Source organism: Trachinotus anak, unplaced genomic scaffold (genome assembly GCF_046630095.1).
Source record: "Trachinotus anak isolate AG129_WGS33_773 ecotype Australia unplaced genomic scaffold, CSIRO_AGI_Tana_v1 ptg000009l, whole genome shotgun sequence".
In the NCBI taxonomy this organism is placed as follows: Eukaryota; Metazoa; Chordata; class Actinopteri; order Carangiformes; family Carangidae; genus Trachinotus; species Trachinotus anak.
The window spans coordinates 8214311-8242006 of NW_027273860.1; the positions used below are offsets into that span (position 1 = coordinate 8214311).

Sequence of the window (27696 nt, forward strand, 5' to 3'; positions counted from 1 at the left end):
CACATTATAGGGGAGGGGAGGGGTTGACTGCCCTATTGGGTGTGATGGAGCATGCCACACTGGAATCAATTAGGATTGAAAATTCAGTCAGGCACACGCACAGCCGCACACATGCATGCACAGACAATCACAAAAGTCCACACACACACTTGACACCAGCCTTTCTCTACCACTGTCTTACTCTCATAACTTTCTGCTTTAGGGCAAAGCAGCCACCATGGCAAGGACCATATTTTATGTTTAGGAAGTTTTTAAGGATCCATTTAAGACACTCCAGTGGCACTGTCACTGCTGGCGAAATGATTGCCTCATTTAATGTCAGGCTTAGAATTGTAGCCTGGGTAATAGGATGGAAATTAAATCTTTTACAAGAAGTTTTGGCTTTGTCCTGTGGACATTAAAGAGCGGCGACTTTTCATTGGCTTCTGAAAAGAAACCAGGAGCCCTGTGCTGTTCTCTGGACTTGGGCACAAAGGGAACGTTTAAAGAGTTTAAGGATGGTGAAGATGTTATTCTTTTAGCCTGCATTTCCTTTTCATGTCCCACCCTCTGTGTTCCCAAATTCCTTGTTTGACGTTGAATAATCTGAAAAAGCAGGAAGTATTTGGGCCAGGTTCCAAAACCTACTTTAATATTAACTCAAGCACGCAACCAAGTGTACAGATGCGAGTAAATGAAGAGGATGAATGTCCTTTCAAACCAGGGAGGTAAGGGAGATCAGTCCCTGATAATGCTTGTTTTCGAATGCTACGCCGGCCTCCTCCATAGACTGCCACCTAAGCGTATGGTTCCTTAGGGCTCATTCCACACTGCAATGCTTTGAACTAAATGATAGAATAATTGTAATCTGTTCCTTATCATCCCCAAGACTGTTTGATCTTTACAAGTCACTGTGTGGCGAAAAAAAACAAAACAGTGGTCAACATCTCCGTGTGTGCACTAAGGCCATGCTGCAATTCATTTTGCCTGTTAAAGAGGTGGGAATTAAAGGCAAAGGAGGATGTTGACGTGAATGTTTTTTATGCACACACTGTACGTACATGCACACACTCAACGTCCGTGCTCACACATAGGTGAAACTGAAGGCTAGAGTGGTGTTCCTTTGATCTGCTGCGAGTGCTGAGTAGAAGGCAGTTCAGGAACAGTTCACAGGACACACTCCAGAGGTGAGCAATGCCGTCTTCTTGCTTCACCTGTGTTCTCTGTGCATCCAGCTCCTCGAACAGATTATCCTCTTCCCAGTTTGTGTTTGTAGATGTGCACGGTTGAGCCACATCAGTTGATGCATCAGTTTATTTATATATCTGGGCCTTTATTGTACTCCCTCTACGTGCAATTGCCCATTGGTAATGACATTACTGATGCTTTAAATCTTGCAGATCAGAAGGTTGTGTCTTGAATTGCCTGACTGGACATGCGTGTCTGTTTTCTTTGTCACGGGCATGATGAACCTAATAAGTAAAATGTTTATAGACACGCTCCTTCAAACTTCTAGATAAGCTGCTAACACTCAACTTACAAGAAACAATTATTACATTTTGCTTACATAGTTGTGCACCCCTTCTTTACTGCTTTTGAGAGCCTTTAGTCTAAGGTTATAAAATGTGAAGTTGTTCCAGACTGAAAAGGTAATTGGATTTGATTTGGTTATTGGATCTGAAATAATGAGTCAGTTAATTGATTGACATAAAATTAATTTGCAGTAGTTTTTTATAACTGATTAATTGTTTCAGTTTTATTTAAAGCCAAAATACCCAAATTTGTTGATTCTGGACTCTCAAATGTAAACATGAAACAGGCTGTTGTGGCATTATAATATATTATGTGTAATTAATTCATATCTGACGTTGGATCACCAGTTTCTGGTCTGGTGCATTTCTTTATAGCCACATTGCACACAGATTTAAAGATGGTTCAAGGAACATGAAAGATACTTAAAATCACTCCAGCCACAGATCTTAAGTTAGTAAAGCATCTTTGAGATGAATAATCTCAGCTGTTTTGAAGAATTCAGGCTATAACGCCTAATGACTGCAGGCTGTACCCTGTCAATGACTTGTATCTGTAATTTCAACAGGTAATTTGGCTGAGAAGCTGTTCTCAAAGTACAATCTCTTAACAAGAGTCCACAAATACACTGCAGCACAGGCAGTGTGGCACACATGCTTGTCCACACTGCCCTTTCAAGACCCTGATCCGCTGATATCAGAGCAACAGAGCGCCTGTCCAGATGCTATGCGGCACAATGACCTTGCCAGTGCCTCTGTTGTCTCAGCATGGTGTTTAGCATATTTGTAGATGACGTAATTTTTCGGCTGTGGTGAAGGTTGGAGAGGATACGTTGAATTACTCTGGGCCTTCCTGGCTGCCAGAAGCCTCACTCAGCATCTCTGCCACGCTGTAACTCAGTCTTTTACTTGATGCTGCCAGCAGAAGGAGAAGGATATATTTAACTTCAGTATAGAATGATGTCATTGAAGATACTGCAGTCGAGTTTCTCACCATTTTACCCTTCTGTTTGGAACAAGTGATGATATTGTTCTTTGTCTTTTAGTTTGAGCTGCAATTTTTCATGGCTGTTAGGAATCTACTTTTCATTTGATCAATGATTTATCTGTGCTTGGTGATGTGTAAGGCCATGTTTGGATATGTTGTGCACATAGGTGATAGATTAGTTCACTTGCGGCTGAGCAGATTTGGCTACCCCAAGGCAGTTCAGTGTTCACTTCGTCTCTGGAGAAAAAGAGCTGTTGAACTGTCCGTGACATTTCCTGTTGTGTTGTGACTGCATTTGCTCGGAGGGTTCAAACTTTCCCCTGCTTAGATCCCGGGACAGGTATCTGCGAAGGCACAGACAAGACGGTTAACTCTCTCTCCCCGTCTATCTTCCCTCTTCTGCCTACTTAAACCCATCCAGACAGGGCGTGTCATAATGACAGAGGGAAGAAAAAGGTTTGATCAAAGTGATTGGTCCCTCACTCTTGTAACAAAGATGAAAGATGGTATTTTTATTGCACGCTAGTAACACTGTAACACTGAACTAATTGGTCTTGATCTGCCAATCACCCCAGGGGATGCAAATGGATACTCTTCCACTTTGGCTCTGAGGGGCCTCTACGCTAGTGCGTCAAGCTGGAAGGAAAACAGAGTAAAATAGATAAATTAGCCTTAAATGAGCTGGCCTTGTGGTTTTCCTGGAGAATCCCTTGCTGTCTTCTCCAGCCCACTCAACCAGTTGTGGCATGTGCTAGACAGCTCCTGACACAAGAGATTATTTTTACTTGTTTGAGATCACATTGTTATGTTCTGAGCAGGATTACTTGTTTTGATGGGCTTGCTTAATAAAGATAAGTCAAATACCATATGCTGGGGTAAGTGAGTGTGAAGTAAACATCCTGTTAATTAGGACACCATGCTCTATTTTTTCTGATTGTTGTATGAAAAATGTTTGGGGAACAAAAAAGTTTCTTCAGTGGTCTGCCAGATACATATATACATATACATATACATATACATATACATATATATATATATATATATATATATATATATATATATATATATATATATATATATATATATATATATATATATATATATAACATATGAAACTGGCTCTTTAGTATCTGATCTGTTTGAACAACATGAGAGCTGAAACAATTAGTCGACTGACAAAAGTCAGTTGGCTATTTAATTGTTTTGGTTGTTTCATCAAGAAAACAAGCCAAACAGTTTCAACTTGACAATTTTCAAGTTTGAATATCTTTGGGTTTTGGACTGTTTTCATAGACTTAACTATTGTTACAATTTTCAGATTGATCAATCATGAAAGTAATTGGTAGTTGCAGCCCTAGACAACATCCGATCATTTAATTCATTTCAATGATTTCTCTTTCTGCAGGATCGTCCTCACACACTTATACTCGAGGAAGCATTGCTCACCAGCTCAACAAAGAATTGGACAATATTAGAAATCAGAGAAATAAATTGGGTAAGTGTTTGTTTTTCTGACACGTCTGATATACTTTGTCTTAAAACCTTGAACTGCCTTGGAAATATATGCCAAAGGAATTAGCTTTTTACATATTGCTGACAGGCAGCCGCTTTCTCTCTGTCTGCCTTAATTTCTTAATTTGGACTTGGACCAGAACAGCCTGATAATTTTCCATCCATTTTAGGATATTATAAATGAGGCTTGAGCCTTTTGGGGAGCAGGGTGGGGGGAGGAGAGCACAAAGGCACTTAGGATATTGGACAAGATGCAAACTTTATATTGTAGCAAGCCTTTTAGTGATGTCATTAATTTAGAAGGATGGTGCATATAAAGTGCACTTGGCAAACTTCTCGGGCAGGCAGGGTGGGTGCACTTTGAGAATAAGGAGGACTAACAAGGTTGAAATAGAGAAAGAAAGTCAATATGGTAGGACTAGAGGGCAGTCAGATGCATATTGTAAGAGGACTGTGGATGTCCATAACAGAAGACATAGTGCATGAGGTCTACAGGCTGTCATCAGTGTCTACAAACATGACTGATGATCTGTGGAAATAAGATGAAGATGGAAGAGATAAAGTTGAAATGTTTCATCTGGCATTGGAAGAGTGAGACACATTAGTTGCCCATTGCACGCATGCACACACACACACACACACACACACACACACACACACACACACACACACCAAACATCTGACCAAAACATAAATCACAGAAGTAATTTTGCTGCATTTCTTTTTATCCAGGATTTATTATTGTTTCCACTAATTAAGGCAGTGATGAGTGCGGTTAATTAAAGAGGAAAAGCATAATTTCTGAAGGTTATGAAATGTATATTACCTGGAAGGGAGGGGGCCAGGGGTTGCGATGAGAGGTGAGGTTGTGTTTGGTACACACACTCACGATATGTTTTACCAAACCAAGCTGTACAAACCCTGTAAATAAGGCCAGAGGGTTTGAGGTTTTAGTACTTGTCTTTGATGAACATATTAATTAACCAGTGGTGGAAAGTGGTTTGTAATGGAGGAGATTAGTTCATCATTGAATCTTGCTATTAAAGAGTTGGCTCTACATATATTTCTGAAGACAAACAACTTCACACTTTGCCTCCCTCTCATTTCCTCCCAGAGAGAAGAAAGAAAGCATCAGGTTGGGAGAAGAACTTGCTGTATCCCATAGTGATGCTGATCCTGCTCGCAGGAACGGTGAGTGCCGAGACTGACCTATCATTAAGCCCCAACTGTTTACTCATGGCGTATACAGCCTGGCTGGTGGCCACTGGGACTAACAGTGCACCTCAAAGCCCATCCTCTTACAGTTTTCCCACAGTGTCTGGGTGGGGAAACCACTTTTGTTTAATAGCTGTTTAAGACAATGCTGAATAGCCACCTGCAACAACTGTGATTTTCAATAGATTATAGTGTGGGAATACTATTTACGCCGTCTGATATTGTTAGATAAGGCAGAAAGGCCATGTGAGACGCATGGCACGTGCATCAAACAACCCCCACATTGTTCAGGTTTTGAGGAGCTTAATGTTGGAACAGTTAACAATCACAAGATGGTTATTATGCATTACCATACTTAAGGATCAGCAAGGCCCCTACAATTCAATTATATCATGACGCCGGATACTTTGGGGATTTGATCAATCTTTTTATAATTATACCATGTGTAAACAAATCTTTATCTTCCTCTGTGTCTGCAGACAATCTCTGTTCTTATGGTGGCACTAAATATCCTCTACCTTCTAGTGGATGAGACTGCCATGCCCAAAGGATCCACAGTAAGCCTGCTGTCTAAACTGCACACGCACACACACACACACACACACACACACACACACACACACACACACACACACACACACACACACACACACACACACACACACACACACACACACACACACAAAACACAGACCTGCCATGTTCCTGGCGGAGACATAAGTCAAATTCCGGATATGCTCAGGTGCATGCTGGAAGAAAAGGCCCCGCCAGATGTTAATCAGGCCCCAACCTTGTGCCTCTGGTTTTGTTTTGGAAGCTCATTGAAAGTCATTTCACAGCAGTGTGCAGATTCAGTGAGCTAGCGACGTGTCTCAAGTCAACAGTGGGTGAATAAGCTGCTTTTCCTCCCTTCTGCAAAGGCAGACAGGGCCAGGTGAAGGGCTCTCACTGTGAGGCAGACTAACTGCGTGTGGAATGGCTCTCAGAGATTCACATCTCCGCCTAACATGCAATGTGTTTTAAGCTCTCCTTATCTCTTCTCATCTGCAGTGACAGAGGTGCGCGCACGCGTGTGTGTGTGCACTTGCGCGCGTGTTTGTGTGCTCGCGCGTGTGTGTGCGTTTGTGGTTGCATTCTTGTCTGAAAGGGGGCAACATAATGTATCCTATTTCTCCCTCATTTAATTTCGCGTCTTGCGGGCAACTGACAGAGCTGCCCTCAACATTCCAATTATTTTATTGAGCAGAGATGTTTTCTTTGGCATGACGCGTTGCAGAAAATCCCCCAAATTACACTTGTCATGCAGGTTGAAGCTGTCCTCCCTGACAGTGTGGCCCCACTAAATGGTTTATGCGTTTGTTGAGCTGGATGGAAGCCACACCTCTGATCTCACTGCACTATAAGGAGAAGGGAGGGAAGGAGGGGGGTCTTATCCTCCAAAATAATCGATATTGATATGGTATCCATCTATCCACCTGTTAACCTTACCCTCTAGATGTCAAACTCCTTCCCTCTAGCGCAGAAATTCCCTCAAAGTTACCTGCACTCTGTCTGGAAGGAGATAAGGGCAGGGGAGGGAAAGTGATATAAAGAAGTGGAGAGGACGGCTGGTTTGAGGTCTGGATGAGGTTCTGTCGAAGCAAAGAGACTGTGGGAAAGTCAAATGAGACCCTGATGTGCTGATTGTTGTGGGGGAAGAGCACAATGGAAGTGCCCTGTCAATGTTTGTCTTCCCTTCTAACTAAGCATCCCTCTGTAGTCCTTAGCATACTGAGCAGAGCCCCGCTCAACTTTACAGAGCAGAGGATGGAGGTGGAGGAGGGTGATGAAGAGCAATGAGAGATGAAGAGGAAGAAGCAGGTGGATGGAGAAGAAGAGAATGCAAAGATGCTGTAGGAACAACAAGGAGTGGGGGGGGGACTGGAGTTGCCTCTGTCAAAGGACACAGTGTTTTACAGCTTGATGAACAAGCACTAAGAGCGACCAATAAAATTGTTACTGCAGCCCCTCCTGTTTGGCAGCCACCACACTTGACACTGTATTTTGTAAAATAGACAATTAGCTACAACTGGACTGCAATTTTCACCTCACTAAAGTTGCCCTTCTCTCAAGCACCTTCAGAGTTTCACTCACATAAGCACCTTAACCACGACTTCTTGACTTGTCTGATGCCCCTCGTTCCATGTCTGTTTACATCTTTCCCCAATGGTTATCTGAGGCAAAAATAACGAATTAGAACAATTTCCTAATTTTTATTTGTATATCTGTATACAAGAAGTCCAGCCACATCCATTCTGGCCATACCAAACACTATGAATAAATATTGAAATCTGTAACAAAGATGCTTGAGTCTAGAGCCCAAATGGAAAGGTTTAATTCCACAGACATCTCAAGATTGTCATCAATTCGCACACCGGCAATAAAAAACGAATTATGGGAAATTCATTCTTCAAATAAGAAAAAACTTGACAAGATGGTCTTAAAGTGAGAGTGAATATACCAGTGGGAATAACGTTGTTGCACTCTTTGCCAATAAATGTCCATAGGTCTACAGTTAAGAAATTAGAAAAAATGACGATGGCATTTTTATGGCAAGATAAAGTAGAATTAAAAACATGAAACTGCTACAGTAAAAAGTCCTAGCTTGACTTGTAGCTTTAATTATAAATGACTAAAGAAACGGCCACAATATGGTGGTATTGGAGCAAACTATATGGGAGAATGTGCCTCTGGAATCTCTCGTATTTCTGACTCAGACTCCCATGTTAAAATGTATAAATGTGTCTATGAAAATATGGTGCACAGCAAGAAAAAAATAAGACTTCCAACCTCTACAATTAGAGCTACAAATTACTAAAATAATATCTAGCCTTTTAATTATATCCCCATATAGGATAAAAGTACCAAGGTTTTTTGTCTACTGTTGATTTGTCACAAAACTAGGCAAATTGGTTTCAACCTAGTGGGTTATAAATGTCACATGATGCCTCTTGATCAAGGCCATAGCCCAGTTGAAAGTAAGGGTTACATGTGTCGATCACCTTCCAAGACAACAAAATAAATCCAGCCAATATTTGGGCCACTTGCTTGTTTTGTTCTGGCCCAGTGTACTCCCAGTTCCATGGCCCGAATCTGGCCCATATACAGCATGATTGTAAGATGCTACTTCAACAGCTGGACCAAATCTGGTGCACACACAGAAAATCCTCTGGCTGTAAGTTAAATTCGGAGGATAACAGCCAGACTCTGCCCAGAGCTGTAAGTATATGGGACAGACTCAGGCCGGAGACCCAGGCATATGTTGGGCCAGTTTTTGCTATATGGGTTGGAGAGTATCGTTGCAATTCAGACTATATACATAGAGTTAATAGAAGCTTTAATGCATGTTTGTTCTCCTACTTGTTAGATATGTGAGAGCTGGGGGAATTATGTGGTGGGCAAGTGGACAAGGGTTAGAAGAAACCAGGAGTAGGAGGGAGTAATGACTTTGTAAAAGGTACATGGAAAGTATAAGAACATCTTGGTTTAGAATTTGTATGTCTAGAAAAATATATACCTTCTTTTTGAATATAAAAAAAATTAAGTTCGGAAAAGCTACCATTACTCACAGGACCCACCTGAGGTCAGATGGTCACAACACAAGATGTAGGTTTGTATGTGTGTGTGTGTGAGTGGTGCTGACAACCATGCCAATGTGCAGGTATTGCACAAATGCAATGTGTCTGCTGACTGAGCTGTGGCAGGCAGCACAGACAAATATACCCCCCCCACCCCCACCCTCCCCCTCGTCTCTTTGACACACACAAACACACACTCCATCACCCTTCCTGCTACTGGAATGAAAAGAAGTAAAGAGTTGAAAGGAGGCGCACTGTGAAAGCTAGCTGTCCTTAGTGTGCGCATACACGCATTTGCAAGTGCACACACACACACACACACAGTCCTAATGCATGCTCGCCCGCCCTCCATTAATAAATGACATCAGATGCTGTCTGCTAATTCCCTGTGTAAGAGAGAAAGAGCACTGCACCATGGCTCTGCAGTAAGCTCCCAGGGATGACAGTTGCATAAAAAGGCATGAAACAACCTGCCAGACTTTCCTTTTTTCTTCAGGCTCTTTTACAAAACAAATCAAGATAAGGACACTCAAGGTGGTTAAGAAGAAATAAAATCCAATAAAAAAAACTGAAAATAATAAAAGTACGACAGTGGTAAATATATACTGTGCAACTGTAATATATATTGGTATTTGGCAAGAATGGTAAACATTGTGAATTGATGTTATCGATTGTAATGTAATAGGCTTTATATTATTCATTTGTGTTGTATACCACGCTGATTGGAGACATACTGTACAGGTGCATCTGTATATGGTCTTGTACAGTAAACAAGAGCTGAATATGCAGTGTGAAGTTTAAATAAGTATTATTTCTAACTTGTATATGTTGACAGTGAGCAGTCTGGTCACGTGTTACCTGCAGACATATTGTGTAGTAATGTGCGTGCCCCATACAACACAAGTGATCAACATTGGTGTCCAGTGCAACAAAAGCAAATACCTATCAGTTGACAAGATGCTTGGTATGTGTGGTGTATGTAGATGAATGTCTTTCTCTTGCTCCACTTTCAAAAGGGGTTTGGGGAGGTGAGAGAGAGTGTGTGTGTGTGTGTGTGTGTGTGTGTGTGTGTGTGTGTGTGTGTGTGTGTGTGTGTGTGTGTGTGTGTGTGTGTGTTTGGGGAGGGTGGGCGGCTGGGGGGTCTAGTATGTTTGCTGAAGTATTTGTTTTGTTGTTTTTATGTTTTTGGCGTGCTTTCAGCCTGTACACTCTTCTTACCGTAAGCAATGTGCCGTTTTTGTTTGAACACCTGTTCACATATTGTATGATCGACAGTGATTTGAAAAGAGCCTCTTTCATCTTGTTCCATTCATTACTTTGCCAATTTGATTCTGTCTTTCTCAAGTGGGGAAATTCTTCATGCACCGCGTACTTACTATGCAGGATTTCTGTAATTGCATGTGTGTGCAACTGCCTGCAGTGCTGTCGTTTCCCATTTTCTTTTTTTTTTTTTATTTGTGATGTGTTCATATAAGATTTGTGTGTGATGACATTGACTAACCCAGTTTTCTGTCTCTATCTCCATCATCCAGGACCGAGGAATCGGGAACACCTCTCTCTCCACATTTGGCGTAGCTCAAGCGGTGCTGGAGATCATCCTCATGTTGTATCCTTTTAGTGACCCCCCCCCCCCCCCCCCCCCCCCCCCCCCCCATTTGTCTGTGGCCAGAGTAGCATGCTCCATGGCCAAGAGCAACATTGTCCAGCCAGCTTTGTTTATCCAGGACATAGTTCAGCCGGACACCTTCCGGAAGACATGTTCTGCTGTTTCGTCACCTTTTATCATTGGTGAAAAGGTGCAGACTTGGGATACTTGAAAAGACAACTCAATGAAGCTGCTTTGCTTCCAGCAGAGAAGTGTTTTTTGGTCCTTGATTGATTTGCCCAACAGCTACTTGATGGTGTCCTCTGTCGTTGGCTTCTACAGCCTGCGTGTCTTTGAGGGACTCACTCCCAGGAAGGATGACACAACCATGACAACGGTAAAGACGGGGAGGGGTGAAGTGAGCGAAAGGGTGCTGAGATTACTCCTAAGGTGCTGATGTGTTTGGGACCCCCTGTGTTTCATCTCTTTCCTCTTTTTCCCCTTCTCTCTCCCGCCTTCCTCTCTACTGTGAACTCCTACTGCTCGCTAATGTTCTCCTCGGGGCCCCTCAATGGCTTTAGTTGATCTGTCCAATATTTGTTTGTGGGTTGCGCAAACACTGGCAAAGTGCAAGCTCCTTTCTTGTACATCAGAGGGAGAGTGGAGTTTTTTGGGGGGTGATGGGGGGTGGAGGATGTGTGCTCTGTTTGGCCCATAGTGGCAACCATTCACTTGGTAATGAGTTTGGGAGTGGGGAGGCTTGTTAACTAGCCATGACGCTCCAGTGAAAGGACTTGAAAGGACAATGGAGAGAACCTGGTAATGAGCAACTTCAGAGGTACTAATTGTACAATATGTGGAACCAATTTAACATCAAGTGGTGTGCGTGTATATGTGTGGCCTTGTCACGGCTGAAACTGATGGTGCAATCGGTGCATTTCCTCCCAATTCTCATAAGTTTTAAGTCCTCCCTTAAAACCCGTATGTTATGTGCTTGAGAGATTTGAAGTTTGATTATCTGTTCTGATTTTTAGATCATTGGTTGCTGTGTGTCAATCTTGGTCCTGAGTTCAGCCCTGCCAGTGATGTCCAGAACCCTAGGTGAGTACAGGAGTGCGTTTGTCTGCCTGTATTAAGAGTGTGGACATGCTAATTTCCTTATTTACACCTTGTGCGCACAGATTAAATGTTCAAAGCAATAGATGGACATTTTGGGGAAATTGTTTTTCATTTTCTTGCTGGGAGTTAGAGGAGAAAGTTAATAACAATCTGATGTCTGTCAACTAAGTATGAAGCTACAGACAGCAGCCAGTTAGCTCAGCTTGGCTTATTTTAGCATAATGACCAGAAATAGGGGAAACCAGCTAGTCTGGCATTGTCTCAATGTAACAAAATCCAGTTAAGTTACATCTTGTTTGTTTAATATGAACAAAAACCGAGGAAAGACCAATCAAGAAGTAAAGTCACCATGCTAGGCTAAGAAATAGTCCTGCACAGAAGCTCCCATAAAACTGCAACTTGTTGTTTATACTTTTCAGTTTTTGTACAGATTAGACAATCAAGATGAAACGTGTTAATTAATGAGCTTTAGAGGAGCTGGTAGGTGTTTTTTTTTTTTTTAACCTTCGTACAGAACCAGGCCAGCTGTTTCCCTGTTTCTATCCTTCATGCTGAACATGCTACTGGCATGCGGTTGTAGCTTCATATTTTCTGCAAGTGACAGTGGTACTAATGTTCTCATCTAACTCTCAGCGAGGAAAAGAGTTGGGCTGTTTCTCAAAATGTCAAACTTTTTCTTTAAGATATGTGTAGGTTGAACTGAATTTTCAGAGGTGTCATAATGACCTTGCCACATCCAAACAGAAAGAGTAAATGCCCCCCCCCCACAGCCATATTCAGTACCACCACCAACACCAGACCATTAAGGTTAGCAAGTTGAATTCTCCTATAGTTTCCCATAGTGACGTTAGAAAGGAGTGCAGGGAGAAGGGGTAAAAATGACAGGAGTAGAACCATCACAATGGCACTAATAAACATGCAGAGTGCAGAGCACAGCTGTTCAAATAGCACTACTCTGTGTGTGTGTGTGTGTGTGTGTGTGTGTGTGTGTGTGTGTGTGTGTGTGTGTGTGTGTGTGTGTGTGTGTGTGTGTGTGTGTGTGTGTGTGTGTGTGTGAGAGAGAGAGAGAGAGAGAGACCAACAGAGTAGGAGAATGGGACGGAGCAAGCATACAGTGACTCATTGGGAGCTTTACAAAATATCAACAGGTTCTGCTTTGTGACACTGAATAGATGAAAAGGAATAAATGCATGAGACAGAGTTGAAGAAAAAAAGCCTCCCAGCATAGAAAAAAGAGACATGGAGAGTTGAGTGTGACGAAGTGAGATGTTAAGAGACAAGAAAGGTTTTTGTGTGTTGATGTGTTTCTTGTGCGCGTCTCTGTGTCAGTGTGGAAGCATGCACTGTACAAGAGAATAAGGAACTGTATACTACAACACCACAGTATGCTGAATTCTGTCTGTTTTAACAATGTAGTGACAAATAGTGTTGTACCAAATATGAGAATCAGTTCCCACACTGGTAGTGGTTGTTTGGACAGTCCCAATGGGAAGGCAGTTTTATGGTGCTGAGTGGCTGAACTTATAACTTTTACATATAACTGTAAAGAACTTGTGGAAGAAAATCATATTTAAATCAAAAGAGAAAATCAGCTGACTGTGCTGATGGTTTTTGTCTACCCAGTGGTTAACTATGGTCACCACAGACAAAATAAAAATGTTTCTTTCCCAGTGAACCATCTTGTTCTTTTGGGAGGTTTGTCTGCTTCAGTGATTCTTAGTGAAAACTCAACTGTTATTGCCATTAATCACCCCAACCACCACCTGACAGTAATACCCACTTACAGGTAGTACATGATCACACATATGAATCTCATGCTGTTACTGTATTAAGATTGGATTGCAACAAAAGCAGTGTGTATTGCATAGTGAAACAATACTGTTTATATACTTCGAAATGTTGTTGTTTTATTTTGAAAAAGTATTTCAGTCGAACAGGTTTGTGCTTTTGTTTTTGGTGAGCATTCAATGGCCTTATTAGAACTCATGCCGTAGACAGATGACAGGAGATGATGGATGATGCAACAGTGATACCTGGTTGGATGCTGCCATTACATGATCAGTTTTTCAAACCTGCACACCACCAGGACACAACACCATGGTAATTTGTCCTTGATGTAATGGCTTGTAACTCATATTGAGAACAATAGGTCACAGATGCTTTTCTGTTGAGATTTTTTAAAACTATTAAGGAATGAAGATCCTAACTTTGGTTCACATACATTGATGGAAAAAAAAAGAATCTCGCTGTGCCGTATAATCCTGATGAATCAGACATAAGCATCTTGGATGCAAGGCCAGCTGCATGCTAATGTCTCCAACTCTGCCACTCTACCCCTGACATTTCAAATGCCAATAATCTTTTTACCACCAATTAGATTTTCTCAAATTACCAAAGCAAGATCAAAACCTTTGGCATTACAAATGAATTTAGCCAGACCACAGTGGCAAGCTCTATTGACTGAGGTCTCCATCATCTCTCTCCCTGTCTCTTCACAGACAATTTTGTTAAAGGTCCTTGACGCTTGCAAACTGCTTACTGCGGCTGTAAATACATCTCTCAAGACACTGAATCGATTGGCCAATCTAATTGACGACAGAGGTTGTGAAGATGTTACTGGAGAAGTAGAATGTCCAGAGACCAGGGCTTCTTCAGTCTCACACATCCCAATATCATTTCTGCACACAGATGACTGAATAGAAAATTATTGTGGGGCAACGTATTGATGCATTCATTTCCTTGGTCAATGTTCCATGCAAAATTAACACCTTTAAAGGATGTGATTACCATTAGTAACATTAAATACAATTGTACACAACAGCTTAACTATATCCCTACATTACATTGTTACTGAATGGTACAGCTAGATCATTGTGTGGCAGGGTGCGGGAACATGTGGATTGGCAGGCCGAAATGGATAAGCAGGAAAACAATAGGGTGCTGATGGCTTTCCAGGCAGCATGCGAGCAGCTGTGACAGATGGTTTGAAACTGGTCTAGCAGTGTGGAGCTAAGAGGACCCTGCAGGAGAAACTGCTCCTTTATCTCTGTCTGAAGGTCCTGGGAGAGAGATGTCCACCTGCACCTTTGCTGCTATACTTAGTCACTTCCATAGGGAACAGTCCTTACAATACAGCAGTAGCTAACCAAGACAGTCAAGTGATGAAAATAAGCATAAACTCTGCAGTGCAGTGATTGTTTGTGTAAGTTTGAATGGATTTGTTTCTGTCTCTATTAAATAAGATACATAAACTTTGTTATGTTTTGATGACAGCACTGTCAGCATATTTATATATTTAGGCTAAAAAGTAAGAAGTAGATATTAAATATACTGGACTTATCAGTTTTAGGTTGCTTGTAAGGGTAACCTTTTGATTCTTCTTGAAATCTGCTATAAATTGTGCAACCCCTGCGTCACGGACACAAGATTGTGCGTGTTTACTGCTTGAATTCAATGTGTCAGTAGCTTCGTGGCTGACTCAGGTGGATTTGCGTACAGACGACTTTGATCTGAGGAAGACTTGGGAGTGGCTTTCTTGCCTTGGCCAAATAGGACAAAAACTGAAAAATGGACATGATGCACATAGGTCTTGGACCCAAAATGTGAAACAATTATCCTTACATCAGGGGTACCTCAGTTTAATAGATCATAACTGCAATGGATGTGAAATTGTTTGGTTTTTTGTAAGCTCTTCTTTCAAATTGAGCTTTTGTACTTGTTGAAAGAGCTGGACCTTTAGAGAGACACTTCTCAAAGTGCCTCAACTGCAGATGGAGAAGACTTTCCTAAACTGTCCCGTTTGCTGCAGCCCCAGGCTTGTGCTGCAAAGAATTTTGCTTAAGAACACAATACTTACCTTGTCAAGGGGGAACTTCACTTCCTGTGGTTTCTTTGAGTTTTGTTTATTGTCTGGAATTTGTTATAATTTGGACTTCAGGGAAAACAATTATCAATTCTCACACCTTTTTATGAAGAGTCATCATAGGTCAAACCAAGCTAGTAATAGGATTGTCATAGTTCTGTGTAAGGACTGATGTGTCAACTTGATTTCTAACCAGTTATTTGTTGTGTCACTCTCTTCACAGGTATCACCAGGTTTGATCTGTTGGGAGACTTTGGCAGATTTAATTGGCTGGGAAACTTTTACATTGTCCTTTCATACAACCTGCTGTTTGCCGTAGTGACAACACTTTCTCTGGTGAGAAAATTCACCTCAGCAATACGGGAAGAGCTCCTCAAGGCCTTAGGTAAATTTATCTGTTTATCTGTTTGTCATTCATGTATCCTGAAGGTTTTTAGTCCGTTTTAATATACTACAACATACTATCTCCAGAGAGTACTTCATATTCTTTCATTGTCTTGCAACAAACAGTATTTCCTTTGATATGCATGTTGTCTAGACTAGAAAGCAATCTAGTTCGTAATAGAGAGCAGATCGTTTGACTACTCAATTTCATCCTAATTTTGAATCCACAAAGGTTTGGTCTGAAACACCGACAGCAGAAACCTATGCTGTGGCTTTGGAGAGAGATAGTGTTTATTTTTCTCAGACAGCACGACCTGGAGTGACAAAATGGAAGAAATTGCAGCGAGATCCAATGTGCTGCGGGACTGACATGTGACAGAGGATGGGGCTAGTCTCAAAGGCTTGTGGTGACAGGCCCTGGATGTTTGATACACAGGGTGGGATAGGGTTAGAAAATGTCAGACAGAAGGACTGAAGGGAAAAAAAGCACATCAATACTTCTGTCTAAGTGAAAGTCTGAGGCTTTTTAATGAGATTTCTCTCCCTTATCTCCTCCTGCCCAGGTCTGGATAAATTGCAACTGTCAAACAGCCCCACGGACCCTGAATCTGGGAAGCTCTCGGCCAACGGGCATCAGAAAACTCTGTGAAAGGGACGACAGATCAACACACACACACACACACACACACACACACACACACACACACACACACACACACACACACACACACACACACACACACACACACACACCTTAGCATAGCCAAAGGGAGATTTCAACAGTACTGCCTGACTGCTGAAAGGTGAAAGGGATTGGAAGAACTTAATAAACCCAGGCAGTGTCTGACGGATGCTGCAAATGGAGGCTGAGAGCAATTTAGCTTCGTGACATTCCATCCTCTGCATCTCGGATGGAAGCTGGGACAGAGCCAGGGATGCGACTGAGGAGTGAAATAGACTGGCATCACTGCAGTGACCTTGATGTTGACCTCAACTGCGACTGTGACTTTAAACCACCCGTCTCTTGCTTCAGGACCCCCCCAGCATTGCTACTTGGTATTCTTCTACAACCTCATCAAGCTGCACTAGACAAAAGCAAGAGGGTACAGCAGGTGAAACAATGCACCTTCTATCTTTTTTTAAGTCTTACGTCAAACTAAAAGGCAGTGGGTTCTTTTTCCATCACCCTGTTCCTCCTGTGTATTCAGCATAGTAAATAGATCTCCACAGTTGAGTTAGACTCATTTTCTAATGTCAGTATCTCCATGGTAATCGATGTCAGTGAGCACTTGCAGTTTATGGTCTCTAATCGTTGGTCACTGATTGCTGTGTGAACTGGTACAGGCATGATAAGGTGACAATTTGTCATTTTTGATTTAAGCTCAAAATGTGAAAATAACAAAATGTGCTTTGTGAAGCATGAAAGAAGTCACTTCACACTCATCACAGCCAGTTTGCAAAACTGCACGGTATCGATACAGGTCACATTGTATGCATTGGCACCGTCGTTACTGATAGGCCTCAGATTTTAGCACTCATGTCATCATTTGTCTTTTTTATTTGGCTTTACTCAAGTGCGCTTTAACTTTATCGATGATGTCATTAGTTTGTATGAAGTAGGGTAAGAACGTTTTTTTTAGGTGCTCTAGATTTGACTTGAGCTAATCTACAAATGAGAAACTATATGGGAGTTTTATCCACTTCAGTTCAATGAGCAGGATGCTTTAGTGCATTTGGAGCTGAGCCTGTGGTTGTATTTCCTAAAATTTTATTATGCACATGGTAAGAGTCATCATATTTTTGCTGATCCCCAAAAAATATTTTAAATTCACAGGGCACAGAAAGATTCATCAGATTTGTCATTTTTGCAAATATTGTATTTACATGTACATATTATTTTGTTTCATACCTCTTTTGCTTTATTTTGATGTAAATATTGGCTCTCACTGAGGGTCTGACTCACTAAGCAATCTGTATTTTGTTGGACATATATTTTTTTTAATAAACACCTAAATCAAAGGCAAACCTGTAACAGTCTTCACAGAGAATGCATGAGTGAAAAAAGTGCAAGTTTGCAGGTGGTAGAAAGACTTGGTGACTCAGGCCCCATTTACATGTCGTTGTATTGCTGCATAATCTTCTGAACTGTGATGTTCTTTGTCTCCAGAACCACCTTAAATGCCTTATACGACAAGTATCTCACAGGCTTAATGTTAAGGTTGTTTCTTGTTCTGTGTAGTCTGTTTATGCACATGTACATAGGTGTGCATGTACATCGTTTGTCTCTAGACAGTTCCACTGTGATCCCCTCTACACCACCACGTTTCTAGTCTAAAGCCAGCTAGATAAAACGTACATTTTTTTTTTTTTTGGCCATTAATGTTGTCACAGATTCGTTCATTACCCATAAAACTTGAGCACTTGCTAGGATCAGGTTGAGTGGTCGAACAATGTTGTTTTTATGGTGTTATAGATGTCATGTGTTTCTATGGTAACTAATATGACATGATGATGACAAAAGAAAAGGAAGGAAGGAAATTTTAATTTATATATGCATTTAAAACTTTTGTTCTCAGGACAGGGAATGTTTTACATCAGAGCTATCTGCCATTGGTTGTTGCTGTATAACAAAGACTGGATCAAAGGACAAATTTGCAATTCTCAGTCAAATAACTCATAGTGAAGCCATCTTCCCAAATTAGCAAATCTGAGACCTGAGAAGGGTGAGCTGTACCTATAACGGGAGGACGGTGTTTCTAATTTGAAAGACATAATTGCAAGAGTCCAGATTAATTCTTTACTGGCAGAAAATTTTGTTAGTTTTCTAGTATGTTGTATGCAATCTCATGCTCATACTGCTATCTTCCGCTATTTTATTGCTGGAGCATTGTGATCATTAGATACTGTGAAAAATCAAAATGGCGCAAAGTGATATGGTGAAGCAAAAAGGATTATACTTTAAATTTGTAAAAGAGAATTTTACCTCTCAGATGATTTAGTGGAAGTAAAAAGGATTGTATTACTTGATCTGGATGAACTACAATCACTAAAATGGCTCAGTGGATTTTTTTTTGTTTTTTTTGTTTTACATCTCCATCATAGTTGTGCTTCCATCCACTCAGCTGCAGAATGCGGTAACACTGGACTCTGGCAGGGAAGCATTACACCCCTCACAACACATCACAATCATACTCGCAGTAGCTTCTGAGGTGAAAGCTCACAGGTCCATTTTGTATCCAAGCAAGTTTTTCTGGTTGCCTTTATGGTATATCTGTGTTGTGTGGGGGTTTCAAAAGGTGAGAGTTGGCCTGTACTGTAAGTGAAGCAGCTTTGATTTCTGTCTGTATGTCAGTCGGTCTCTGCATGTAATTTTTGGTACATGTCTTGTGAATGTATTTTTTACAATTTCTCAGTTTGCTAAATTTATGTTGTTATTTTTGATGTTTATGTGTTTGCAAATAAAAGTAGAAAATGCTTCAACATCTTTTCATTTGTCATTGTAAGATGTAAGTCGTGGTGATAAAGTTCTTAATTGAATATTTGATTTTTTTTGGGAAATACACTTACTCACTTTCTTGCTGAGAGTTGGGTAAGAAGAACAATACAATTCCCTTGTTTTTGCATTAGGGATGGAGCTAAAGCCAGGGCCTGATTAGCTTAGCTTAGTTTAGCTTTGCATTAAGACTGGAACCAGGGGGAGCCACTAGCCTGGCTCGGTCCAAAGGTAAAATAAGTAAACAAACAATGTAAAAATGACAGCTTATGGTTCTATGGGGAGTTGTGTGCTGTAAGTATGTTCTAGCAAACACTAGTTGACCACAGTAACCTCTCTGAGTCTATGCTGGTTGCCTCTTTCTCTCGTGGTGGCAAGAAGTTTATAGGAAGTCACTGTACCCTTCTTTATGCTTCAGCTTCTTTTAACATATAGACAGGAGAGTGGTAACGACCATCCCATAACTCTGCAAGTAGGTGACTACGGTAAGTATATTTCCCCAAATACCAAACTATTCCTCTGATCAAGATTAAATGCTTGAATCTCTTTTGCTTACTCCAAGAACAGGCTACTTGGGCCTACAAATCTTACCAGATGGGATCATCTTTTTGTCCTGTTTTAGATGAGTTTCTTGTGGTAGACAGATCTGCACAGGGGACATGAAGGTCTGCTGTCTGCAGTAAAGGCCTCGAAGGCCTCTAAACAGAGCTGGTGGAAGAGGTGAGAACAGGACAGGAGCACGGTTCGTCTGTGCTGTTGATGGTTTGATGTACCAGCTTCTGTTGGAAGGTCCAGGCTGTGCAGTGCAGTCAGGCAGATGGGGCAGTCCCAGACACCTCTCTGGATAACCTGTCAGAGTTTGACACAAACAATATAAGTTCTTCAACTATCTCCTGTTACAGAGGTCTATATAGGAAGATGCATAGGTATCTACATAATAATATTTTTTTGCAGATATATAACTGTCCTGTTGAATAACAGGTTATAACAGTGACTTTGTCTCCCCTACTTCTCAAATAAATGCCATTCAATTTGAAAGGACTCCAAAGCAAATCCGCAACTACCTGACAGGTTTGACCCAACACGAGGTGATAACGTGTTTACCAGTGATCCTTATGAAAACAAATCAACACACGCACAGCTCCACCAGTGATTAACCAAAGACAGGTCCCTGTGTTTGGGGGCCAACATGCCCTGCTGTTAAATGTTTCATATCGAGCTGCTCTCTGCTTTATAGAGTTTGCACCCGTGAAAAAGGTGCAAGGTATGTGTTGAAAGCTCATTCACTGTTTGATACTCCATGTCAAGGCTAAGCCACTCCTGCCTTGTACTCAACCTTTTCACACCAGATAAAGAAAAAAAAGACATCTTCTTTGCACACACCCCACCCCCTCTATGGAAAATGGTACTAGCTGCTATGAAAGCCAACAATGGAGCCTTATGGAACAGCAAATCTTAATGTCTTTTCAGTTCCTCCGCAGCAGTCCAGGCAATGAAAAGCCTGCCGTGCATTATCAGACTGGCTCGTGTTTTTTGTAAACACAGAGGATTATTAGCCTTACTACTGCCATTCATTTGGTAAAGTGAATGATCACCTCAGGAGAGATGTGTACTTTCTATATTGCAGCTGTGATGCTGTCGTCCCCATGCAAGCATTAACATGTCAAGGAAAGGCAAGGCTGGGTGAAGAAGAATCAGACTAGGTTTAGATATTTTACAGGGCCCTGTTCAATGATACAAATGGCTTCTGGTTCAGCAGAGTGTGTCTTGTTTCTGACCTGGCTCTGTATTCGGTCCCAGTCGTTCTCCTGTGGTTCAGAGACGCTCTTTCTCTCCAGCTGCTGGAACACTCGTCTGCTTGATGACAGGGAGCGGTCGATATCACTCAGAAAAGCCTCCGTGTCAGTGTGACAGTATCGGACAAAGCTGTCATTCAACTCCTGCAACTAATTAGAAAAACCATTTTATTGGCACAAAGGAGGCATGTTTCATTCAGATACACAATAGAGTCGTGTTTTCGGCGAAGGCTAATTGTGTGTGTGTATTGTAATGGCTGAGGCACGCTGACAGGGTGCAGTTGTTAAACAGCCAGATCAATACAGTCACGTCTCCCACTAACATGGAGAATTAATGGAAACCAGTAAGAAAAGGAAGACAGTGCTGGGAAACATGGAAACACACATATCTCTGACACTTTTTCTGTTTCATACACGCTCACATAAACATTTGTTCTCTCTTCTGTCTTGTACACAGTGTTTGGGTAGAAAATTTATTAATTAGCTACTAATCGCTCCAAATGAAGTGTTATGGAGTTACCAATTTCTCTCCTATGAAATAACTTCTAATTAGTGTCTATATAATTTTACTGCCATTTCTCTGGACCAGTGCAGCCACAGCCAGGTTCCTACACATTAGCATTCTGGCCACCTCTTGAGAATTTACATTACACCAACATTCAAAATGTACTACTTTTAGAGCAATAATTGTCAGTGTGAAAAAGCATTTAGATAATTAAACATCTAACAGAATAAATTAAATAAAATAAGTCCAAATACTTTAAACATTTCGGGACTTTATTTCTGGTGTATGGTCAAATTTTATGAGGAGGGATGGATTTGGGGAACTCAATCTCATCTTTCTACAGGCCTGATTCTAAGATATGATTTTTCTGTACATTTAAATTATTTTTTTTAATCTCCCCTCTTTGGTATACCAAGTCAACTGTTCCATTTTCACATTGACCATTTTTAAAGACTCCTTTGAGTGTCTGTCATCTCATAATTCATCTGTCTTTTCCCCATTTACAACAGCTGTTGCTAAGCAACAATTAGATGCATATTACTGTTTATATCAAAACCATATTCAATAGTAAATGGAGGGGCTATTTATATACTCTAAGTTTAAAAGGCACTATGCAACTGACTGCATGTAAAGTAAGCAACAACAATTAAATTATAACAACTAAATCATCTCCATGACAACTGAGCAAACCCTACTGATGAAGGCCATGAGACGTGGCTGAAAGTTCCAGAAAAACCAACAAAGTAAGGAGGTCTTGTGATAAGAATGTTTTCGTTGAGCATTTTCTCTAGTTCGATAACTGAATGTGATCACAGCAAACAGTACATTAATGCAGGGCTGCAACAGATTGATTAAACCATTGATTAATCATTTTGTTTATAAAATGTCAAAACTGTGAAAACTACTTTGGCAGTTTTGCTTGAAAACTTATTTGAACAATTAAATGATTATTATTGCAGCTCTTTATTAATGTCATACACTACATCTGGGAAAGGTTATGCAACACATTAATTGAAGTAGCATTTCCCTCTGCACCTGCTTGCACAAATGTACTTGTTTTCTCTGTTTCTGACACACACACACACACACACACACACACACACACACGCACACACACACACACACACACAAACCCCATCCCTTAGCCTGCCACAGTCACATGAGAATTGCTTTACAGCTAGGTTTTTATCACTAATTAAACAACAGTTAACTATTCGGATGGAGGCTTTTATGAGCCTGGCTGACTTTTCGACAGTCAAGGCAAACAGTACAGCCTCTGGTGAACTTTGCCTTGCTCCACAGTAGATGGGGACAGGAGAGGACACAGAAGGGGGAGAGGAGGTGGAGTGCAGAGGCGTTATCTCATGGCAATCCATCTAGATGTCGGTGGTGTCCCCCTTAATGTGTTGACTCAGGGTCGGACCTCCGAAGCAAGTAAAAATTGAAAGCTGGGCATCGGGATCAGCTGATAAGAGTTCTGTAACATACCTGATACGTAGATGTTTTTTTTTTCCACAGGGAACACCTGGGGCTACATGGTACAAACATGCTTTATAGCCTCCTGCTATCACAAGGAAAGCTGAGAGAATAGGTTTCTCCGTCTCACACAGGTTCCAGCCCAGCACTAACACGCCTGTTTGCATTACAGTCAGCTAAGCAAATAAGTCTTACCCTAGAAAATCAAGTCAATCAGACCTTTCAGCACTGTGTTGCACAGCTCGCAGCTCTTGAAGATCATCCTCAGTGTGACAAAAGATATGAGACAATCTCATGACCACCCACGACCACTGAATCACACAACTTGAATGTAAAGTGCCTGACAGCGTCTGTGACTCCATCCTGAGTATGAGGACCTGGACATGGCCTAATGTGTTAGAACAGACTTAATTGGCTCAGTAAATGCTGGGTCTTTGTTTATGTGACATGTTAAGGCATGGTTTATAGGAGAGATGATGGAGACTGACAGGGGGATGGGTAGGACACTCCGACCCTTGCAACACATTGTAAGTGTGGCCCTCATGCGTTTGTCACTTTTGCTAAATCAGCCACTTTGAAGCGCAGGAGCACTCTGTGTGATTACAACACACCACACAGAAATAAATACCCCTGTTCTTGAAGACACTGGACATACAGAGCATTGTTGGAGCTATGATTATTTCAAAGTAGGGTCATTGGGTGAATTTGCATCAGGAATTACTCTGCATCCTTGAAAAACTGATATCTGGTTAAGAGAAATGATCAATGTCATCTTTGGTCATCCAAGGCCTCAAGGTTCACTAGGTGGCAATGTTCCCTTTTCCTGGGAGCCACCATGAAGGCAACACAAGCTTCAGAGTCAAACGACCCCATCCACTGGCTGTTCTCAAGACCATTGGTCAGCCACTTTTACATATTCCCTCTATTGAGTCCAGTGGTTGCATGATTTATAGCTTTGAAATGGACAAGAGAACAAAGCCTGAAATGACAACCTGTGTCAAGTATCCAAACACCCAGGCCAACTTCACCTCTTCACCCTTTCCCATCTAACCCAGTAACAGCGCTACACACACACTGATCGATGAAGGAATACCAGACCCAAACATGCACAGGAGACATCGTGCTTTTGTGTTGACCCTAGAATTCCCAGACTGTTTGACTAAAACACAAAACTCTCTCCACATTAGTGAACAAACAGTGTATGATTCACAAAGCATCAAAGGAGTTTGAGAGGGTGAGAGCAGGTGAAGGTGTGTGTTTGTGTGTGTGTGTGTGTGTGTGTGTGTTAGCAGTGGGGTCAGTGAGTCCCTGAGACCCATGTCTCAACCCTCAAGATGTGATGTTCGTCACAGTTTTTATTAAACCAACTAAATGCTAAAAGAACATCAGGGTGAAATGTAAGAAGAGAATGTGATGTGAGGAGACAGATGACAGGCAATGTGACCTTATGTATGTTCAGTGTGGCAAAAGAAGCATGATTAATCTATAATATCCTGATGTGATCACGTCAGAGTTGAAGTCCAAACTCACCTTTGCTTCGAAGAATTTGCGTTGCAGCCGTTTGTCTTTTGGGCAGATTGTTTTCCTCAAACATCTATACCACTTTCGAGCAACATAGCCTCGCCAATATGCTTGAATTCTATACACGCACAAAATACATCCACAACAAACAAAGAACCAACAATTAGATAATCTATTTGTATGTTCATTAGTTTCTTTCAACACCGGTTGTAGATGCTGCAGTTTTATGAAAATTACTTGATGAGATAGTGTGATGTACAATTCTTACTTTGAGTTACTGTGAATGCCTTTATATAAACATATTAAAACAAATTTTAATGTTATACTTTGTATCTCTGGCTTAGTGCATTTACCTGGTAGCACACTGGTGTCTGAAGAGGCGAGATGCGTCATGTATCACCCGTGTTTCGTACTGCTCCCTCCTGCACATAGGGCAGCACTTTCTCCCAGAAAACCTCTCAAAGGCCTGCAGACATGCTCTGTGGAAAACGTGTGAGCAAGACAGCAACACCTGAAAAGGGACACTGATATAAGTTAATTATTTTATATGAATATACTCGATAGTATCACTAATGCTGTAAACTAAGAAGCAGCATCTAAACTAATCTTGAGAGTTTAGATTTCATAGGTTGAGGATGAGGATGTGTATTGGTTTTCAGGTTTTCTTTAAGTGCTTAGAAAGGCTCTCATACAGTATACTATATGAAGTCTGTGCTCATGTGGTGTGTGTATGTCAGCCTTAAGCCATGCTAAATCTGTGTGCATTCATGCACATATGTGACTGTGTGTATCTGCCTTTAAGTGTTATTTGCCAAGCGGATAGAGGGAGTCAGCATGACCCCCAGTAAGCCAACTGGGACCTGGACTATAGTCTCCTTCTACCTGTGAGAGGGGCTCTTTTATCGTCTGAAAGGAGACAGCCACAGCTATGGGGCTTTGCACACAAACCAGTTTACTCAGATCTCTAGAGGGCAGAGGGGAGGCATATTGATTTCCTATTGTTTTTGGCCTGACCCACACACTCCATCACCAGTGAAAGGGCCCCCTGCAGTGTACGATTTCCAAGAGCTCCACAAGTCATTAGGCCAGAGAGAAATTTCATTTCTCAGAACATTTTAAGGGTACAAGCTACAGTTTAAGGTCAGACACACAATAAAGAAATGCAATAAAAATTTCATAGAGAGCAGAGGAACATTCTATTTAAATCCTGATCTATGACAGATAATTTGTTGTTAGTATTAAATTAATATGAGCTGGACAGAGTGACAAAGATTGCAGTTCACATAACTGGTTCAGAGCAACTGCTGTTGTAAGCATTTTTCATTGTCATATTAATGCTTGAATGCAACACAAGTCTGTAGCACAGTGGCATTGTTACAATATGAAGGCTTCCAAGAAAATGCCAAATCAACAAAGATTCCCTCTTGTCACTTTCCCTTGTTAGCAGGCTCTAATTAACTTTTTTTTTTTTCCCTGAGTCAAACTAATATTTACACGTGCATCTATGGCAACTGTGCTTTGTGAGGCCGCCTATTCTAGTCCCGCATTCTTGAGGAGATTGGCATCTTAAAAGGGGATCGGAAAGGTGTAAAAGACTGAATGACCCTCACAGTTACACACTGATTGCTACATCATCACGTCACACTTGAGTTCCAAGGCAGTATGGGTAAATTTGTACAGTTGTCTACACAGATTAGAACATACAGGAACTGCAGGCAGGGGGCTTTGTGTGCATGTTTGTGTGCTCATGTGTGTATGCGGAAACAAAGGTTTCCCCGAGGACAGACACAGAACATTGAAAACATGTTTAAGAAAAAAAAAAGAAAGAAAGAAAGAGTATTAACAGTAGCTGCTGTGTTGGGGGGAATACCTGAGGTTGAAGGCAAAACTCCTCCCTGCATATTGCACAGGGCTGAGCTGAATCCCCCTGCTGAACAGACCTCGCCTTGACCTGCATCCATTCATTCTCTGTCAGTCTCTCTGCTGGGGAAGCCACCAAACCCATCTTCTGAGCTAAAAGATTGAAGAAATACGGTGGTAAGATTTTCATGAATGAAAGTCTTAAACTGCAAGACATTTCTAAAGTTTGCTCTACCTAATGTTAAAGGAGGTGGAGCAGGATCAAGCACATATTCTGTCTCGTCTCGCCCATCCTGTCTCTGCAAACCCTTCTTGTCCACTCCTCTTCCCGCATGTGGATTTCTGGGTGCTTTTCTTCTGCATCTCATTAAAGGGTCAGAAAATGAGAAATTTGGATGCAGCAGGCTCCGCATGAGATGGTCTTGAAAGGCAACAGAGGTGATCACCAACTTGTTGCTTGATTTAGACTCCAAGCTCTGTAAAGAATGTTCATCACTGCAGTTATATAAATGATGAATGAGGCTTTGCTCACTTAATAACTTGGGCAAAGCACCAAATGTAGACATCTTATTTATCTCAGACCAGGGTAAGTAAAAGCAATAAATACAACCACATATATTCTGAAACATACTGTCTAGACCAAATAATTGCAAAATGCAGAAATAAATTACTGCATGCCTAAATGGAAACGCTATAATTGGTCAAGATAATTCACTAATGCTGCAGTTAAGTGTGTCAAAGAAATTACTTTATAAATCCAACAGAGCTCGGCTATACTATACTTTTCCTCTGGTTTCCCTACAAAGAGGGGAGTCTAACTTGATTTTACACATAAATTAAACAATATTTGGTTGTTTTTGCTGTAAATTGAACCATGTGAAGCTCAGTCCACGCAGGTGTTTGCTATCTCATTAAGCTAGAAGGTGATAAACAGCCAACGGGGCAATTTAACTTCACTCTACGACACACAACACTAAAGGAAGATAGAGATAAGAACAAAACCTGGGGATTTATCTGCAGCAGTTTGTATATTAGCATATTTTCATTAATGAACAGAATAACAAAGTGAAGTGTAAACAAGCTAAAATCCAAACCTTCCGCATTGCCATCCTATGGACACAGTGTTTGAGCGGTTACCAGGTAACCTGTCCCCGCCCATCGCGTCACCACCGCGGAGCTTCATCGCCGCCTCTGATTGGTTGAGCTGAGACCTCTGGGTTAGCTGATTGGTTAATGTTTCCAAATGAAAACCACG

General features: G+C 41.3%; 2 protein-coding genes across 9 annotated transcripts in view; one reads left to right on the forward strand and one right to left on the reverse strand.

Moving 5' to 3' along the window:
* lmbr1 (limb development membrane protein 1) overlaps positions 1 to 19270 on the forward strand; it is a 35612-nt gene extending 16342 nt beyond the window's left edge. For all 3 annotated transcript variants that reach the window (XM_071485005.1, XM_071485006.1, XM_071485007.1), the window contains 8 exons: positions 3902 to 3991; positions 5123 to 5199; positions 5703 to 5780; positions 10373 to 10446; positions 10732 to 10822; positions 11460 to 11526; positions 15630 to 15791; positions 16354 to 19270. In XM_071485005.1, coding sequence (XP_071341106.1) covers positions 3902 to 3991; positions 5123 to 5199; positions 5703 to 5780; positions 10373 to 10446; positions 10732 to 10822; positions 11460 to 11526; positions 15630 to 15791; positions 16354 to 16439 — 725 coding nt within the window. In that variant the 3' untranslated portion in view covers positions 16440 to 19270. The remainder of the gene's footprint in view (positions 1 to 3901; positions 3992 to 5122; positions 5200 to 5702; positions 5781 to 10372; positions 10447 to 10731; positions 10823 to 11459; positions 11527 to 15629; positions 15792 to 16353) is intronic.
* Positions 16 to 27642, reverse strand: rnf32 (ring finger protein 32). Of its 6 annotated transcripts, XR_011691863.1 has the most exons (9): positions 27444 to 27516; positions 26677 to 26917; positions 26452 to 26594; positions 24935 to 25092; positions 24591 to 24699; positions 21062 to 21229; positions 19875 to 20132; positions 4835 to 4929; positions 2886 to 3132 (listed from the first exon to the last, which is right to left on the reverse strand). XR_011691863.1 is itself a non-coding variant. In XM_071485010.1 (8 exons), the coding sequence occupies exons 1-7, from the start codon at positions 27477 to 27479 to the stop codon at positions 19902 to 19904; spliced, it is 1086 nt and encodes a 361-aa protein (XP_071341111.1). In that variant the 5' UTR covers positions 27480 to 27516; the 3' UTR covers positions 16 to 2423; positions 19875 to 19901. The 6 variants fall into 6 exon arrangements, 5 of the variants coding, with proteins under 5 accessions (XP_071341111.1, XP_071341110.1, XP_071341109.1 ...); XM_071485010.1 differs by lacking the exons at positions 2886 to 3132; positions 4835 to 4929 and adding an exon at positions 16 to 2423; XM_071485009.1 differs by lacking the exon at positions 4835 to 4929 and having other exon boundaries at positions 2890 to 3132.
* Between the last annotated feature and the right edge of the window lie 54 nt (positions 27643 to 27696).

What these genes read in the sequence shown, in the direction of transcription:
- rnf32 (XM_071485010.1), bottom strand. Translation starts at nt 27,479, where the DNA reads ATGCTAATATACAAACTGCTGCAGATAAATCCCCAG. An exon ending in AGTTTTGCCTTCAACCTCAG is followed by an intron (nt 25,093 to 26,451) that starts GTATTCCCCCCA and finishes GTCCCTTTTCAG; the next exon opens with GTGTTGCTGTCTTGCTCACA. An exon ending in AGACACCAGTGTGCTACCAG is followed by an intron (nt 24,700 to 24,934) that starts GTAAATGCACTA and finishes GTGCGTGTATAG; the next exon opens with AATTCAAGCATATTGGCGAG.